The sequence below is a fragment of the Schistocerca piceifrons genome, chromosome 7, assembly GCF_021461385.2.
Source record: "Schistocerca piceifrons isolate TAMUIC-IGC-003096 chromosome 7, iqSchPice1.1, whole genome shotgun sequence".
Lineage (NCBI taxonomy): Eukaryota > Metazoa > Arthropoda > Insecta > Orthoptera > Acrididae > Schistocerca > Schistocerca piceifrons.
Genome location: NC_060144.1, coordinates 355,780,519 through 355,800,379, shown reverse-complemented (window position 1 = coordinate 355,800,379; position 19,861 = coordinate 355,780,519). Strand labels below are relative to the sequence as shown.

The 19,861-nt window shown below is 39.4% G+C and overlaps 1 protein-coding gene across 1 annotated transcript in view; it reads left to right on the top strand.

Annotated features, from left to right (window-relative positions):
- The first annotated feature begins 8,964 nt into the window (after positions 1 to 8,964).
- Positions 8,965 to 19,861, top strand: part of LOC124804899 (mitotic spindle assembly checkpoint protein MAD1) — a 104,396-nt gene continuing 93,499 nt past the window's right edge. Inside the window, 1 exon segment of the mRNA XM_047265272.1 lies at positions 8,965 to 9,484. Within this exon segment, the coding sequence (XP_047121228.1) occupies positions 9,031 to 9,484 (454 nt within the window). The 5' untranslated portion in view covers positions 8,965 to 9,030.

Genomic DNA, 19,861 nt, shown 5'->3' with positions numbered 1-19,861 from the left:
TCCCAGCAGACACCACCTCGTAGTAAGCAGCTCAGTGCCAGATGGGAGGGTTTGCTTACTTTGTTGTACTCGAGAGCTGTGCCAGTGATAGTGCAGCTAGCGGCAGGATTTCCCAAGGTGGATTGATCTCGACTGAAGAGCCAGACAGAGTGTGTCCTGCAACATATGGCAGGGAGGGCGCAGTGAAGCCAGCTTCCCTAGAGGAGTAAATTTAACACAAATTCTGATCCTCCATGTTGGGGGTTGGGCATGGTGGTAATAACCCCATACTGTAAAGAAAAAAATATTAGGGAAATTCGACAGAAGCCTCAGAAACTGGACAGAAAATATGTATCACAACCCTCACAAAGAAAATGGATAAACAGTCCGACAGTAGCTTCATGGAATGTGGGACAGTGCTTCAACCTGGAAAAATGAAAGAAATAGCAAACGAAATTTTAAAATTTAAATATGATGTCGTGAGGTTACAGGAAATAAGATGGGAAGGAAATGAGCAAACAGGTAAACCAGAGTACTGATTGGTATACAGGGTAGTCCATTGATCGTGACCGGGCCAAATATCTCACGAAATAAGCATCAAACGAAAAAACTACAAAGAACGAAACTTGTCTTGCTTGAAGGGGGAAACCAGATGGAGCTATGGTTGGCTCGCTAGATGGCGCTGCCATAGGTCAAATGGATATCAACTGCGTTTTTTTTAAATAGGAACCCCATTTTTTATTACATATTCGTGTAGTACATAAAGATATATGAATGTTTTAGTTGGACCCCTTAAATGTGACCTGATGCTAATAATAGGAGATTTTAATGAAAAATCTGGAGATAAACATCAATATGGAGTTTTTCAAAATGTTCACTGCATGACGAAAGCAACGAGAATGGAGACTTTCTACGCCAATTCGCAGCAAGGAATAATATGACTATTATAAATACCTGCTTCCCACACAAAAGGATCCATCTGAGTACTCAGAAGTCTGCAGCCAAAGGAGTAGTCAGTCAGATTGACGCTATTTTAGTGATTCCACGCTATTCTGTCTCAATTACAGACATACAGAGCTGCAGAGCACCAAACTGTGACTTAGATTACTTTGTGATAAAATCAGTCTTGAGAGAGGAACTGTCATTAACAAATGGCAACAGAACAGAAAAAAAAGATGAACTGGAATCCTTTTGTTAGTTCTGTTGGTCAACTTTGGAATAACTGTGCTGGGAGGCAGCTCAACAGTAACACAAAGAGTATGAATCAGCATGAAATTTACATGATGAGAGATAATTACTACTTGTAATACTGGAATTGCAGCATAAATTCTTGTTAGAACTGAATTGGTGCGTGTCCTCCTCGCAGCATAAGAAAAATACAGTGCAACATATCAGTACTGAAGTCACACAAACTGTATTTTGCAGCAAACTTGGTGCTTAACAAAAAGTCAATTGTTCGATTACTACACATACATATAATAGGTCATTATTAAGTTATACTGACATTATTTTACCTCTAATTTTCTGTGGTTGCCGATCATACAGTGGGGCCACTAAATCTTGATGATTAGCACAAACATATTTTTAGATGTCTTGCAGGATGGAAGAAATTACTGCATCTTCTTATGATTGCTGGTAAATGTCATGCTTGTAAATAAAACTATTCATGTGTCTACTATAACTCTCAATATATATGTATATATTTGCATGTTTATTACACATAGTATTTACTACTACATCTAAAAGATAAATACTCTCAAACGAGACTGAAACAAAAGTTTTTAAAAAATTGAATATTCTCCAGATATTTCTCTTTTGTTAATAGATAATTTTAAAAGCCTATCTTTGCTGTCTTCTGTGGCAATGTATAAATTTCTTATTACTATTGAGCAAAAGAAAACATTCATATAAATTAATATTGGGAGCTAGTTGTTTAGACATTACACATACTGACAAACTGAAAATCCCTGATGAAGTAAAAACATACCAGGTAATACAAAGCAGAAAGTTGAGCAATGAAGAGACTGCAGTAGGAGTAGATGAAAGGTGGAGCAGCATTGAAAAAGCCATTAAAAATGCTGCAGAAGAAATAATGAGCATAAGAAGGAACATAAGAATGCAGGAATGGTTTGATGAAGACTGTAGGTGAACGATAGAGTAAAACAACAGGGCAAGAATAAAAATGCAGCAGAGTGTAACCAGAAATAATGTGGAACAATATGGACAATTAAGGAGAAAAGCTAACAGACTGTGCAAGAGAAAGAAAAGAGAGTGGACGAAGAAGAAATTTCAAGAACTAGAAGACTTAAAGGAACAGAATGAAATAAGAAAGTTCTATCATGCTGTAGGGAAAATAAAGAGCCGATTTCAGCCAAAGTAATTGCATACTCCAGTAAAGATGGGAAATTGATAAGGGAGGAAGAACAGATAGTGGGAAGATGGGCAGAGTATTTAAAAGACACACTAAATGCCAGCTTATAAGATGAAGAGACAGCTGCACTGGAGGAAAGAGTGGAGCTGGAAGTAGATAATGATGCCAATGAGGCAAGAAAGCCAACACTACGAGAGGTCTTCCCGACTGTGCACAAGACGAAATACAATGGAGCCTCTGGGAAAGACAGAATAATCCCTGTATTACTAAAAACTGGTGGACAGACTGTTATAAAGGAACTACACACATGAATATTGGATGTATGGAAAACACAAACTATGCTAGATAGTTGGAAAACTGGAATAACAATCCCCATTTATGTGAAAGGGATAGAACAGCACATGAAAACTATAGAGGTATGACACTCCTAAGCACAGCTTATAAGATCTTCACAAGTATATTAAACGAAAGGATACAGAAGTGCACAGAAGACATACTAGGTGAATATCAGTGTAGCTTTCGACCAGGCAGAGGAACAACTGACATTTGTCATAAAACAAAAGGAGGTAGAAGTTCTATGAATATGATACAGATTTACATTTGCCATTCAAACAGGCCTTTTAGCATAAACCGGCAAGAACCACACAGAGTACTGGAAGAAGTTGGCATATGTGCTAAACTGATAAGACTAATCAGAATGACAATGACAGGAACAACGACAAAAATAAAGGTCTTTAGCAGAACAAGTGAAAGCGTTGACTTTCGTAAAGGCGTGAAGGAAGGGGATAGTCTCTCCACTTTCCTATTCAATGTAGCCCTGCACAGTGTAATAAATAAAGTCAACAAAAGAGGCACCACATTTATGAAAACTAGCTATATATGTGCATACACTGATGACACTGCTATAACAGGAAGAAACCTCATTACACTCCAAGAAACATACTGGGCAATGGAAACATTAAAAATTGGCTCATAGTAAATGAAAATAGAACAAAACATATGGCAATGTCACAACCAGGGGCCAAAGGACTCTTAGAAGCGGTGGCTCGTTTTATTTTACAGGTTATTATTCCTTGCCGTAGGGGCTGTGATTTTTGATATTTTTGTCTGAACCAGCAAGGCAAAACAGAGGCCACTACTTCCACCACATCAAGTGAATTTAGTGCTCATGTCCTCACACTGAGCCGTGAACACTTCCCAGTTTATCAATGGGGAATAATTGAACATGATTACTTCTGTTATTGGTGCCATTCGTGCAATGGTCGTGCCAGGAGGGCGATATTGAATCTTTATACTATCGTTAATGGCGCTAGACCTGCACGACCTTATAGCAACTGTTATTGTTCTGCATTATTCTGTTACACTAGGGATGAGTTCATGTAATGAAAGAGAGAGAATGTAAGATTAACGGACTCATTTATTAAACAGTTGAGAATCGAACAATAATACAACCAAATGGGGTGGAGGGAAGAAAGATTCGAGTTCAGCAGCCTGCCCGAACGTACGTTCATAACAAGCCACGATGGCAGGAGGAAAGGAATTTCAATAACGATCGCCGTATTATCAAATGGAGTCCAATTTCCTAAAGGAAGGGGTTGCAGGCATGCAACAACCACCACCAGGAAACAGCCAAAGACTAAGAAGATGCTACTGCGCGTGAATCGCTAGGTAGCCTCTCGTACTAAAGCAATAAAACCGGCAAGGCGCGAAACTATTCACAATGACCTATCAGGTTCCCCCTGGGCCGCAGGACGCGAATCTACAGTGCACGTCGGCGCTCATGCTTACCGAACTTCATCTCCTGGAAGCGGCACCGGTCTTCGGCACGGTCACACTAGAACTGAGCTATTGCCCCTTTGTTCACTACCCATCCGCGTAGGGCGGTTGGCGCCCGCCCGCGAAAAACGGACGCGCACCTGAACTGGCCAATCATAGGGCCAGAATTTCACAGGGAGGCGGCCTCGCAACGTTACAATTGAGCAGAAATAGCGTTTACAAAGTTGGTTAGACAGGTTGGGGAACTGAGAAACAGGAGAAACTTTGGCCACTATTGAATGTTCAAACGACACCATGTGCTACGCTGGAGATCGGAAAAGTATGAGAAACGGGAAGCCATCATGGCTGCTAGGAAGATTGCTGTCCTCGCCCATAAATAAAGAAAATTCATGGCGCCAAGCTCCTTTCACAGATTAGTGTGAGACAACTGTAAAAATCGTCAAATAAATCAGGCGACCCATAGAAATTATTAATATTGTCTGAATTATTATTTTACCGAATACCAGAATTCTGGGATTAGAAATATGAAATACGAGCACTAAATGGTGAATGAAGTGCACATCTTTCACCCTTAAAGACCTAAACATCAATGGGAAACGCTTCAAAGGAATGTTCTCTTGTAACTACTTCTGGGACCTAATAACAAATGATAGCTGTATTGGAATGTTTATAAGGGAAAGAATACAACCAGCAAACAGAGCCTACTTTGCAAATATGCAGCTTTACAGAAATAGCTATGCTACAAGAAAAACAAAACTACTAATATGTAACTCCATAGTCTGCCCAGACATCAAATATGGGGCAGGGTTATGGGCGTTGATGGAACGTGACAACCTCTGAGAGGAAAATACTAACCAAAATCTATGGTCCAAAAAGGGAGGGAGAAGGCTGGAAAACACGTTACAATGCCAAATTACAGGAATTAATATGAGATAGCAATATAGTAAAATTTGTGAAATTACAATGAATATGATGACTAGGACACATATAGAGAATGGCAGAGGATAAAATTCCAAAGAAAATAATGAAAGGTGTGATCCATTCAGCTAGGCGAGAAGGGGGACCTAGAAGAAGACAGAATGACTTTGTAATAGTATATCTCACCAGTATGGGAGTCGGGGCAGGAAAAGAACAGCAAACAACTGAGAAACGTGGAAGAAAACCGTTAAAGAAAGCAATGTGAATGTAAGATGATTCGTTCCACATCATTACTAGCTATGGTAACTCAGTGGTTTCCGACTGCAGAACACTTGCGAGTTCATGTAAGTAGCAATCAAGTCCAGCATTTCATCTGTCAATAGTAATTACCATGGCTCACTTAGACTGGAAACATACCTTGCATGTCTTTTTGCTGCTATGAGAAAAGAAACTAAATGTCTGGATTTCGTTCTTCACTTCTTAGATGATACAGTTGAAGACCGCTTATAGCCATTTTCACGTAGAAGGATATTTGAGATGGAAGAACTACCATGTCTATCATCATCATCTTCTCAATTCTCTTTCATACCTGATGATTCACTGTTTCAACAAAATAAGGATCTTCATCAGAATCGTTTTCCTGTCCAAGTTGTCCATAAAGGTGAGTCACGAAGATATGCAAATATTTTAATATGTTATTCTAAAAGTAAAACTAAAGAAAAAGGTTCATATAAACTTAGGTACACAAATGTTTAGTTACGGAGTTATGGCTAATAAAAGATTTTGCCTGAAATTTAGTGGCTTCGCTAATATGAAGCCACTGTAAAATTGTATGAGGTTAAAGTTGAAGGATATTTGCTTTCGTGATCCACCGACGATGCCTGACAACATGCATCAGCTCATTGTCAATTCGTGTGCGAACATTACGGAAGGCGAACTACTCGCTCTTGAGAGGAATGTCGTTACACGTATTGCCAAATGCATTGAGGTTGACAGACGTCATTTTGAGCATTTGTTGCATTAATGTGGTATTTACAGGTAATCACGCTGTAACAACATGCGTTCTCAGAAGTTCACAAAGGTACATGTATCACATTGTAACAACCAAAATAAAATGTTCAAACGTATCTACGTTCTGTATTTTAATTTAATAAACCTACCTGTTACCAACTGTTCACCTAAAATTGTGAGCCATATGTTTGTGACTATTACAGCACCATCTACCACAAAGCGAAAATAGTGGTCCTTCCTATTTTAAACAAACGCAGTTGGTATCCGTTTGACCTATGGTAGCGCCATCTAGTGGGCCAACCATAGCGCCATCTGGTTTCCCCCTTCAAGCTAGACAACTTTCGTTCTTTGTAGTTTTTTCTTTTGACGCTTATTTGGTGAGATATTTGGCCCGGTCATGATCAATGGACCACCCTGTATATGAGTTGTATCTCAAACCTCATTCAAACTGTATTGCTTAAGTGCAGTATGATGTATAAGTTTGGTGTATGTCGATTTCCTTGTTTTCAATAGCATTAGTGTCCTGTTGTTCAGTTGAACTATGTATCCCCTGCTTCACTAAACCCTAAATGAAGCACGAGATACAAATTCTACATGTGTTGTTTATTTCGCCTCTGCTGTCACTAACAGTCTGTTCTTAAGTAGATATTAGAACTACCGAAGGCAAAACAAGATATGTACATAATATTTGTATCCCATACTTCTGTTGACCTATATATATGTACGCTGCTAACGAAAACCCTGAAATGGATGCATGTTACATTTGCAACCACAGTTGAACTACGCGAAGAGGCAATAAGACGATAAATATAGAATTTGTATCCTGTACTTCACTATGGGGTACAGGTTTTTTTCTCGTCTAATAGTATCCCATTCTGTATTTGAGCTACATAGCTATACACAACATTTGTATTCTGCTCTCCATTTGACATATATTTGTAAATCTCATCAATGTTAGACATGTCGTTCTTTTCAAATACGTAGGGTCAGTGTAAAGGTCAACTGATGGACGGGATACAAATTTCAGTTGTGTCGGCCGTTTCGTCTACAATATTGCTAGTACAGATTCAAAAAAATCGTACCGATACTAGTGCTGGGAAACGAAAGAAGAACGACAGCTGCGAAATTTCTATTACGTACTTGACTACGCGACAACATACGTATTGGTGTAATACAACAATGATATATGTCAAAATAGTCAAATGCAGTAAAAGAAGAAAAAGGAAAAGTGAACTTACCAGATGGGGAATTCCTAAAAGAACCGAAGCTCGCCTAGAAAGACATCAATAAAAATCACAAACCCACATACACAACAAACACAGCATTACGAAACACACACACACACACACACACACACACACACACACACACACACACACACACACATTCAGCCCCCACCCCCATCCTAATGTGAAATTAGCTAAGATATTTCGGAGAGTACATTTGCCCAACATGTTTAATAAAACATTTAAACGGGCAATATGTTTGGGGAATACTATGTCTCCATGAATATTTGTCTAGGTGACTATGAAGTGTACAAATCTGGCGTTACCCTTTCCCTACAAGAGATTTCACATCTGACCAGTAGCCCTCTATGTTATTTGTGCAAGTCCCTGTGGATAATGAACTCAATATTGTGATTTACTATGAGATGCTGATAACGCCTTTTCCCTAAATCCCTATGTGAAGAAAACCCATCTGAAATTACAGTTGAACCCTCTGCAACGTGATCTTCAATTAAGCTGACCAAATCTTCCTTCCTTCGATTGGGAACTACTTTGAACACTACATCGTCACACTCCTGATCTGAAACTACTGCCCCCCAAACCCATATACCACCAGAGGTTCCCCCTTGTTGTACTTCCTTCTGGCAAAATGTGATTCGTTAATTTCGACCATAACACCTGCCGCCCCCCACCCCCCTCCAACAGCCCACTATATTTCATGTACTCCCCCACACATTTCCCTACAAAAAGAATATGAATCCACAACTGTATGCTTACTCACACGACATTCATGCACACAGAGCCACAGAGGATATCTCAAACACCAACAGTAAATGATTTTCATAATGTCTCTCAAGGCGAGCATAGATTTTTCGAACCACGTCCCTCTTCTAATGGATCGTCACAACTTATCTCTGCTGCAGCGCTATACGAATAAGTCGTGAGTACGGCGACGAGATACACTTGTGAGGCGCATATGTTCGCTGCACTCATGACATCGAACATACTCTGCAATGAGACCATACATTTGCAAAAAACAAATCGTGGACAACATGTCTTCGCCCATAGCCTCTCATAAATCATCAGGATTCATCGGAACAGTTAAATCCATACCTATAAACGAAAATGAGATTCTAAAAATTGTTCTAAAATAATAAAGGCTTCGTAATACCGCGTCTCGATACTTTTCGGCTTATACGGTATCTCATACTAATATGACATTTACAGCTATACAATAGATGTACATATATAGGAAAAGTAACTGGTCCTCTTGTGCATATACTTCGTTTTACATCTGTAGCAACGACTATTCTGCACCAGCTGTTACTAAAACTCAAACTGCAGAAACGTATATGAAACAAGGCGAATAAGTGCAATATTCAAGTTTCGCTATTACCGCAAATTGTAGACAAGCAGCTTGGCCCCAAAACCACGAAACTAGCTCTGTTTGATATTGAGAATATGCGCAGCAGAATATTCTCACCATGGAGGTAGAATATGTTTACCTCCATGGTTCTCACCACGGCCGCCTGTATTAATACAGGCGGCCGTGTTCTCACTCCATTGATGTACACACTCTATGAGTGAAGTCAACGTTTCCTCTAGGATCGAGTAAACATCGTTCAGCTGTGTGGTCCGTGGAGCATCTGTGATAAAGGGTAGTAGATCTTTGCATGTGTAAGCGTTTGTTTTGATGCTCATGGCGGGTGAAAATTGAATGAGAGAGAAACGAGTTAACTTGATAGTGACATGGAGAACGAAAGTGCAGAGTTTGATTCCACTGCTGTTATCAGCATGCTGGATGAACTTCGAACATTGTCTTATGGCAGGAGGTATTCTACATCCATTCTTCTATCGCCTGGCGAGACATCGGAAAGTGGACAGATCACTTTGGATTTGACAACTGAATCTGAGCACGCTTTTAGTGACCCATCATCGGCATCTGACGTACAGAACACTCAGCGTGACCCTTCTGCAAGTAGTGTGTCTACCGGAAAAACATCAGTTCGTAAATCAGAACCGCTGTCTGTCACTAGAATGCTGAATGATTTCAGGCCTCTCTCAACAACCCAGAAAAAATATCCCCAGAAGTTAAATTTGAGAGACTTGTCCCTTGCGAAAAGGAAGTTAATACCATGTGAAGAACTTTCGCCATCACCAGGGAAGAAATACAGGGATGAAACCTCTCCGACTGTACCCAAAGGTCTGTCTGTGTAGCCTTAAACCATGTAGACTTTAATGTAGATTTAAATTTGTTTGTTTATGTAGTTAATTTTTTCCAAGATGTTATTTCTGTGTTAATAATATGTGTTGTCAAACAAGTGCTTTACATGTTTTGATCGAATTTGTTTACATCCTGCTATTTAGAATAACATTCGCGTAGTTTGCTTCACGTGTGGCATCGTTTGGGAGTATTTGTGTAATACATTACGTTCCATTAGAGCTGGCCCACGGAGAGCGCCATTTTTGATGCAGAAAACAATTAAAGATCTCCAGTTAGTGTAGTACAGTGCTGTGAAATGATTTAACATTACGAGGGCCTATTTTAGTTCAGTGCTAAGTCTGACTACAAAATAACCTAAAACATTAAATTTAGGAGTTTCTGTCAAGATACTCTTCAGTGCGCAGGAGTAGTTGCTCAACAGGATGTTCTTTTATTCAGCCTTCAAGTCCACCGTGTTATATACATGACATTTAATGTACCGTACTGTCAGGTTGTTGAATTTATGTGTACGTCTCTCTCTCTCTCTCTCTCTCTCTCTCTCTCTCTCTCTCTCTCTCTATCTCTACTATCTCTATCTCTCCATGGCTGGCTTGCGTACTGCTGGTTGACAGTTCAAATCCCCATCCAAAATGGATTTCTCTTTGGTCTGTACATCAGAGTGTGTAATGAATGTGCTTTCAGTGTTAAGTGATATTTTTTCTGATCACCCTGCTTTTGGATTTGGGCTTGAATGTAGTTACTATATGACACTGCATAGTGGAGACACTGGATACTTTGAAACATTTACATTACCATGGCTCTAATTAGGCAACATAAAAGCTGTTACGTCCAAGGGCAGGAACCACAATAAAAGTTTACATCATTGCCAAGGTTCATATATTTTCGAGACCAATGGGTTCCAAAATGGCAGTAAGTCAGTAGCAGATCAAACATCCATCAGTGTTTATCAGACACACTGGTCAGGGTCTGACGAAATGCCTGAAAGGAATCGACCATGTTGCCAAATACAACAGAGGAGATGATGTGATATGTGTGACAAATGTGTACTTTTACTTGGATGACACAGCCCAGCAATGGTTCGAGAACAGTCAAGAGAAGCCAGATAGTGGGAGAACAATTGAAGAGCAGGGTGCAATGTAATTGGAAAATTCATGGTCTTGCATACAGAATGTTTTGTCTCTAAACCTCATTGTGAATCCAAATGTGACAAAATCTCACATGTGACGAAAGAAGCCTCAGAAGGAAGATGTGCACCAAGCTCTTCTGGTGAATGATGTTAAGACAACAAAGGAATTCATTAAAGAGAAAGAAAGTGTTGTTGTTAGGTAGTTCCCATGGAAGAGGTGTTGGCCAACTTTTGCAGGATGAACTAGGATCAGAATGCCAGGTCACCAAATTTTTTAAACCTAGTGCTAGTCTGGAGCAGGTGACAGAGGATTCAGGATCACTTTGCAAAGATTTCACTAAGGAAGACATCGTGGCTATAGTGGATGGGTCAGGTAATAGTATTGACAGAGATCCTGGTTACAGTATAGTGTGTGACCTGGCAAAGATTGCATCAGCATCGAAACATACTAGCGTTGAGTTTATATCTGTTCTTTAGCTCCATGACCGACCTCATTTGAACTCTTCTGTCAAGAGAGTTAATTTGGAGTTGGAACGGCTGCTTATGTTGGGTGCAGGGTCACACATTGGTGGGGTTCCTGTTGATTCTCTCAATGGGTGGGATTATACTAGGCATGGCCTTCACCTCAGCAGGAAAGGGAAGGGTAAACTGGATGGGAAAATAGCAGGGAAGTTAAAGGGGGAGGCACTGTCATGAGTGATAAAATACCAGTGGTTATAGGGTTCAGAAAAGACCTTTTTTTAGGGTAGGGAGGACAGAAAGAAACCAAATTTTAAGAGAGGTTAGAACTGAGACAAACCTTCAGTTTGAGAAAGAAACCAAAAAACATAATTCTAGCTTACCACATCAGCATAAACAGCTATTGCCTAAGAATTTTCAAGTCAGCAGGTATTTCAACTCTACCCAATTTTAACTCAGTCAGTGTGAAATGTCACCTAATTTTATTGCATCAAAATATTTGAGGACTGAGAAATAAAATTAATGAATTAATTATCTGCATAGATGAATTAGAGTCCTCAAACCCAGCTGACATACTCTGCCTCTCTGAACACCATGTGACCACTGGTATAGAACTTTCAAGTGTTACAGGGTTTAGGTTAGCATCTCACTTTTGTAGAGCAGAATTGGAGAAAGGAGGAGTTGCCACATTCATCAGAAACTGTCATAAATTTAAGAACAAAGAAATTCATAAATTTTGCCTAGGACAGCATATGGAAGCATGTGCAACAAAAGTAGAATTTCACAAAAATCCTTCATAATATTAAGTGTATATCGAGCACCTGCAGGTAATTTTAATCTGTTTGTAAACCACCTTGAAGCTGCACTGGCCCATTTAACAACCAAAAACAAAGAAATAGTGGTTGCTGGTGATTTCGATGTAGATTTCCTTAAAGACCCTCCCAATAAGAATTTATTTGAGTTAGTAACACTGTCATTCAACTTAATTCCCACTATAAAGTTCCCCACTAGGGTAGCCAATTGCTCACAAACAGCCATTGACGATATCTTTACAGAAAAGTCCAATGAACAAAATTATATTAGAAAACCAATGGTCAATGGCCTCTCAGACCAAGACATGCAGTTCCTTCTGTTAAATATTAATACTGAACAGGATATAAAATGTGTTAAATCTGAGCTCAAGAGGGTAATCAATAAGCCACAAATTGATTATTTTAGGACATTCCTCAGAGACATTCACTGGACTGACGTTTACAGTGTTCGTGGCATGAGTGAAAAATGTAACACTTTTGCTAATAAAGTGCTTACCTTATTTGTACATTGTTTCCCCCCAAAACTAACCAAGGTTAGAGCAAAGTCTACAAAGAAGCCATGGGTTACTCAAGGAATAGGGGTATCTTGTAAAAGAAAAAGAAAACTGTATCTGTCAATCCGAAACAGTTCTGATGTTGATGTTATAGCACATTACAAGAAATACTGCAAAATATTAAAGATTGTAATACGGACATCAAAGCAAATATATTACAAGGGAAAGATAGTCATATCAGATAACAAAATAAAGACAATATGGGATGTAGTGAAGGAGGAGACCAGTAGAACCAGACATGAAGAGGGACAAATAGCATTAAGAGTAAATGATACATTGGTGACAGATGTGTATAGTGTTGCAGATCTTTTTAACAAACATTTTATAACTGTTACTGAAAAGATGGGGTTGTCAGGTTCTGTAGATGCTGCTGTGAAATACCTCAGACAAGAAATTTCAAGTAACTTCCATAATATGAATTTGACCCTCACTACCCCAGCAGAAATAAAGTTCTTCTGATGTAATTCTTCATGCTTTCCCGTTGAAATAAAGTTCGGAAATACGGAAGCGTCCGATCCCACCCGTTTGCTTTGACCCATGACGTCACAAATATGGCGGCAACAAAAACAAACACACACACTTTCCACAAGAAGCCTAATGACACTAATGCGACAAGTGCGGGAAATGGGATGTTTTGGGTGGGGGGACAAACTAAATATAAACAAATTTAGACGCCTTGCGTAGCTACAACGTGTAAGTGAAGACAGCCATGCACGAATACCCACCCACCTCCCCAGGGGTCGTAACCCATGCAACCCATAGAAGATAAAGATGCTTCAGTAGCTGATTAGTGTTCTTTGTCTTAAAAAAAAAATCTCACGGGATAGAACGAACAGATCAGAAAGATAAATATAATAAACTAAAACAGAAACTAGAGGAAACAGATAATTAAAATAAGTAATAAGTGTTTTTAAATTTAAAAAAAACTCATGAGATAGAACGAACAGATCAGAAAAGTAAATAAAATAAGATAAAACAGAACTGGAGACAGCCACACTCAAACCAAACTCCGCGCCGTCATGACGTCACACACGACAACACCCTTACGTCACGGGTCAAAGCCGACGCGTGGGATCGGACGCTTCTGTCGACCCTAAAGTTCATCATAAAATCTTTGAAATCAAAAACATCTAGTGGGTATGATGAAATATCAACAAAGTTAATTAAAGAATGTGATTCTGAGTTAAGTAACATATTAAGCTATCTGTGTAACCAGTCATTTATCAGTGGAATATTTCCTGAATGGTTGAAACATGCTTAAGTTAAGGGGAGATAAAGAAATAGCATCAAATTTCTGTCCACTTTCACTTTTGCCAGCATTCTTTATAACCATCTTATCTCAAATAACATACTGTCATAGTCGCTGTTCAGATTTCTAAAGGGTTCTGATACTGAGAAGGCTATCTATATTTACAGTGAAAATGTGCTTAATTCATTAGACAAGAAATTGCAGGTAACTGGTATATTTTGTGATCTGTCAAAGGCATTTGCCTGTGTAAATCACAATATCCTTTTAAGTAAATTAGAATATTATGGTGTAACAGGAAATGCTGAAAAATGGTTCAAATCTTATATCTCCAGCAGGGAACAAAGCGTGATATTAGGAAAGAGACATGTATTAAGCTATCAGGCATCATCCAACTGGGAACTAATTACATGTGGGGTCCCCACAAGGTTCCATTTTAGGGCCCTTACCTTTTCTTGTGTATATCAATGACCTTTCATCAGTAACATTACCAGACGCCAATTTTGTTTTGTTTGCCGATGATACAAACATTGCAATGAATAGCAAATAAAGTGTAGTCTTAGAAAGATCGGCTAATAAAATATTTGTGGACATTAATCACTGGTTCCTAGCCAATTCTTTGTCACTAAACTTTGAAAACACACTCTACACAATCTACCTACATAGGTAGGAATGATAATCAAAATAAAATAAGAGAAATCATAGCTTGAACAGAAAGGTTTAGGTGTTCGTTTTTCCCGCGCGCTGTTGGGGAGTGGAATGGTAGGGAGATAGTATGATTGTGGTTCGATGAACCCTCTGCCAAGCACTTAAATGTGAATTGCAGAGTAATCATGTAGATGTAGATGTACATGCAGTTCAGATGGGGTGTCCCAGGAGTGTGTGCCTAACATATGACAAGCAGATAGAAGAAATTGACAGTGTTAAATTCTTGGGATTACAGCTTGATAATAAATTCAACTGGGAGGAGCACACCACAGAACTGCTGAAACGTCTTAACAAATCTCTATTTGCAATGCGAATTGTCAGACATAGGGGATATAGAAATAAAAAGCTGGCATATTGTGCTTACTTTCATTCCATAATGTCATATGGGATTATTTTTTGGGGTAATTCATCAAGCCAAGCTGAAGTTTTCTGGGCACAAAAATGTGCAGTAAGAGTTATATGTGCTGCGAACTCAAGAACATCCAGCAGAAGCCTATTTAGGGAACTAGGGATAATTAACTACTGCTTCCTAATATATTTATTCCTTAATGAAATTTGTCACTAAAAATATATCACTTTTTCAAACCAACAGCTCAATTCGTGGAATCGATACTAGAAATAAGAGTAATCTTCACAAGGATTTGAAGTCACTAACTCTTGTACAAAAAGGTGTGCATTATTCAGGAACACACATTTTCAATAACTTGCCAGCAGCCATAAAAAGCTAACAGCCAATGGAATTCAGTTTAAGAGAAGCCTGAAGGATTTATTGGTGGGCAACTCCTTCTACTCCACTGATAAATTTCTCGGTACAACCAACTGATTTGTTTTGTGTGTGTGTGTGTGTGTGTGTGTGTGTGTGTGTGTGTGTGTTAGTACAATCTAACTTCTGCACCATTTCAGTCCAGTAATGTGTTCATTGTAAATAAGTACTATAGTAGTTGTAATACATGTTTATTACTTTATAAATAAAAAAAACTTTTTTATTTTAAATTCAGTGCATTAGTGTTTGTAAAATGATTCTTTCATGTAGTGTTCATTAAAAAAATTGACGATTATTCCACTTGGGACCTGTGGAAGGAACATTAGCTTATTTGTTTCAGTTGTAAATATTTGTCATGTATTATTGTTTTTCTGACATGTTCTACATCCTGGAGGACCTCCTCGCTACAGATCAATTGGAATGAAAGTAAATCTAATCTAATCAAATGGTGAAGAAGTGTGGCTAACTCCTGAATGTGGTCTCTATGACAGTTATGGAAGACCAACACAACCTCGCCTCTCTCACATGTTATTTATAAGACAAGAGACACAGCAGCTTATGGCAGCCAGAATCATCAGACCAGGTACACTAGAGCAGGCATGAATTTTGGCCCCCTATCTCAGGAGGCGCAGAAGAATAGACGTTTAAAAGATGGAGGACAACATACCAGTATGTCTCCACTGTGGCTGCATTGGGCACTTTTACACTATTGTATAGAAAGAATACCAGTGTTTGAGAACTACTATGCTGCAAGACTTCAGCCATCACTACAGTCCTGTTCATACTGGCCAGCTGCAGACGATTATAGTCGACCTGTGGGGTGAAGCTCATCGCCATACCCTGGATGAGTTCATTCCAGACCAGAGCTCTTCTCTGTAGCTGTGTAAAGGTACCTGCTGCTTGACTTACTAGCACAATCAGAAAAAGAAGCGAAGCAACTGTCTGTAGAGGAGAAACCACAACAGACGAAAATTCTCCATGAATGACAGTTACCAACATGTCAGAAATTTTCATTGATAGCCAACTTGTCCAGGCGGTAGTCAACTCGGCGGCTTCTTTTACTGCAAATTCAAAAGCTTATCATGGCTCGTTAAAGCTAAAAGTGATTGTGCTGAAGGTCATAAAAGGGATATGTGTCCACCTGACATGAACATGTTTTGCAAGAATAACTATCCGTGACAGAACATGGCCCTTCAGATTTGTTGTTTTAGGAGAATATGGCCATAATGTTATTCCGAATAGGACTTATTGCAGGTATCGCAAGCAGTCATAGACTGTGGAAGATAAAGATTGCTCAGGGCAGTTGTTTGTCACCATCACCAATAAGACCCAGGCTTCAATATAGCTGCTCAGTTAAACTGAATTTTTTATTGATTTGCAGAAACTTCGCAAAATAAATCTACATACCAGCAATAATCATAAGCATTGTAGGTGGTCAGGGAGAACATTGGATCACTAACTGTTACGAGCGGCCACAAATTACCCCAACAGATATTTTCATAAGAACAGTCAAACCTGTCTAGCAGAGGAAGTTCAGTCCTGTCAATGAAGAAGCTCCACTACCACTACAGACAAAACATTGGAGGCAGCTACTATCAAACTGCCAATGTGATCTGGCCTGACCGTTGAACAATGTCGACGGTGTTAACTGTTCTGTGCCAATTTTTGGCTGCTTTCAGATCAGGAATAGAGAAAAAGACTGGCCAAGCGGTCCATAGTCAAACACTGTATCAACACTGGGGATCATCCAGATCATCCGCCAACTAACCAGTGCTCGTGTATGGTGTCATCAGTTTAGCAGCACATAATCCAGGGAGAAGTGGGAAAGATGCTGCAAGATGGTCATTGAACCTTCAGAGAGGTCTTGATCCTCCCTGTGGTCTTTGTGAAGAAGAAGAAGAAGAAGAAGAAGAAGAAGAAGAATGGCACATGGCATTTCTGTGACAATTACTGATGACAGGACAGAATCATGAAGAAAGATGTCTATCCATTGCTTCACACTCATGACAATGCAGACTGCTTAAAAGGTACCAGGTATTTCTCAGCTATGGATGTGGAAACAGGCTGCTGGAAAATCATGGTTGGGGAGGCTGACTAGGAAAAGACTGTCTTTATATCTCATTATGACCTCTGTGAGTTCAAATGTCTGCCTATGGACATGTGGTGGTCTACCTACTTCTGTAACAGAGCAAAGTGTAACCTTCCTGCTTGTTCTTGTACAACTCCTGGGCTCTACAGAGTTATCTTTTACTTTATTTGATCCCACTTTGTTGATAGCACATATGACAGCTACACAAAGTAGCTACTGTACTATCTTATTCAAGCAGTAATTCTTAAAATTATATTAGTCACAGAGCAATTTCCCGAGCAATGATAATAGTACAGTTGGTTTAACTGGTACTAATTTTCCTAAAGAAATATGCGTAATTTAAGCTGCTTCAAGTACACAAGAATATGAAATTTGCAGTGAGACAATAGGTATTTCTGGCACAGTAGATGTAGCTCATTTCAAACCCTCATATCCCTCTTCTCTGTAAGTATTTTGCTTTTTTCCCCTAAAACTTCCTATTTGAAAAATTATTGATTATCAACAGCCTTGTTGTGTTCTACAATGTTCATATCTTAACTTGTGCTTATTTCTAAAATTTGGTCCTGTAGTTTTCTAGCCATGATTTTTCTCACTTCTTCTAGAATAACTTGTTTTTGTGTTGTAATATTTTGATTTTTAATCTTACACATGTTTATAAGTGTGCTGGGCAGTGATCAAGTCAGTCAGCAGTATTCTTCAGTAATGTCAACATCTCTCCATGTCATCATCAGTAAGTCCATGAAATTTATACTTCCTTGGGAGTCAGTCTTAAGTTCACAGTACCATGTACTTAATCTGTGGGTATCAAACATTACGTTAACATCTTGTGTTTGTGAATCAATGTGTGGTTGAAGTATACATCTATATGTTTCATCTAATCTGCCACTAATCGAGCGTGGTACTTTATTAGTGTGTGTAGTTTGCTGATCTGGTTTAAATATTGAGACTACTGATTGTTAAAAAGCTGATCATAAAGTACGAGGGAAGTGAAAACTAAGTGTAGCATGTGTTCTTTAACGAATGTCAGTCAAACCGATTAATAGTAGAACAGTGATTCAAGACAGCAAATTAGGAGACAACCAAAGGTGAATTAGTAGATCCAAGTAAATTACACTTTGATACCTTAAATGTACGATGTGTCTTTGGTATCTGTATGACAGTGTCCATTTTTTGAAGAACGTCCAAGCCACCAGAAAAACCATGCTGTACTGCATTCAGATTGCAGGCCTCCGTTTGAATCCAAAAACCTGCCTCTTTGTCACCCCCCCCACAAAAAAAAGTCTTGGGGTACCTCATGATTGGTGATGGAGTCTGCCCCAATCCAGAGAAAATAAGCAGTCACAGACTTTTCAACTCCTTGGCACATTCATGATGTGACAAGTTTCCTTGGGATGTACATGTACTACCGACAATTTGAAACTTAGGCTTTCTGTACCAAGGCAAGTCTTTTCCAGCTCTAGCATTGTACGATGTGTGTGTCTAGGCAGAACGTCGCACCGACACTAGTGGTTTTGGAATGTGGACAGTTCTAGTAAAAGTTCAGGAAGGTGCTGAAAAGGTGACAGCTTATGCTTCCCGGGTACTCTGCAGCTGCTTCCAGGGTATTCTTCAAATTCGTTATGAACTACTCTGCAACCAAGAAAGACAGTATTGCAGTTGTTTGGGGCATGTGTAAGTTGTGACAATATTTATTTGGCAAACCATTCGTGATTGTGATGGATCATCATTCTACTGTTAGGGGACTAGCCTGAAGGATCTGCCAGGTCTACTGGCGAGATGGGCACTGAGGGTTTGAGAGCGCAATGTCATAGTGGTATATAAAAGAGGATGCAAACACAAGAAGGAATCTGTTGATGGGACACTGCAATGTGGATGAGATTTCAGTCATTGCTGCCTTAAATGACATTGCTGCTGAACAGGGCAAGGTCAGACAGTGTTGAAATCCATATAAGCCTTGAAGGAGGAGGAACTTACCAAAGGAGAATTCCAGTTAATTAACAGAGCATTGTATAAGAGTAATGGTGTTTCAGTATGGTGGAAATGGTTGGTCGTCATCTCAGCTCCCTCATGGCCAGCTGTTCTGAAATATTTCCTCAGTGCTCCAACATGTGGTCACCTGGGATTTATAAAGACTCAAGACTGAAACAGAAGCAGGTATAACTGAACAGGTCTCTACTGATCTGTTAGACACTATGTGAGCCCCTTCAAAGAATGCCAGCAATAGACAAACATGCCACTGTTACCAAAAAGGCACCTGATACCAATAATTCCACATGCAGCAGTGCCATTCCACTGAATTGGTGTCAACCTCTTGGGGATGGTCTCGAAGTCAATGAACAGGAATCAATGGACAATAGTCTGCACTGACTAACTCACACTGCTGTGCTGTCACCATAGCTGTGCCCTCAGCCATAGCTCCAGACATTGCAGGGTTTCATGTAGAAGACATCATTTTGAAGTATAGACACTCTGTGTGATGATCTCTGATTGTGAAAAAGTTTTACATTTGAAATGAATATCGGGGTTAATTTCATGTTGTGACATTATGCACAAAATGCCAAATGCCCACCAACCACAGACGAATTGTCTCACAGAAAGC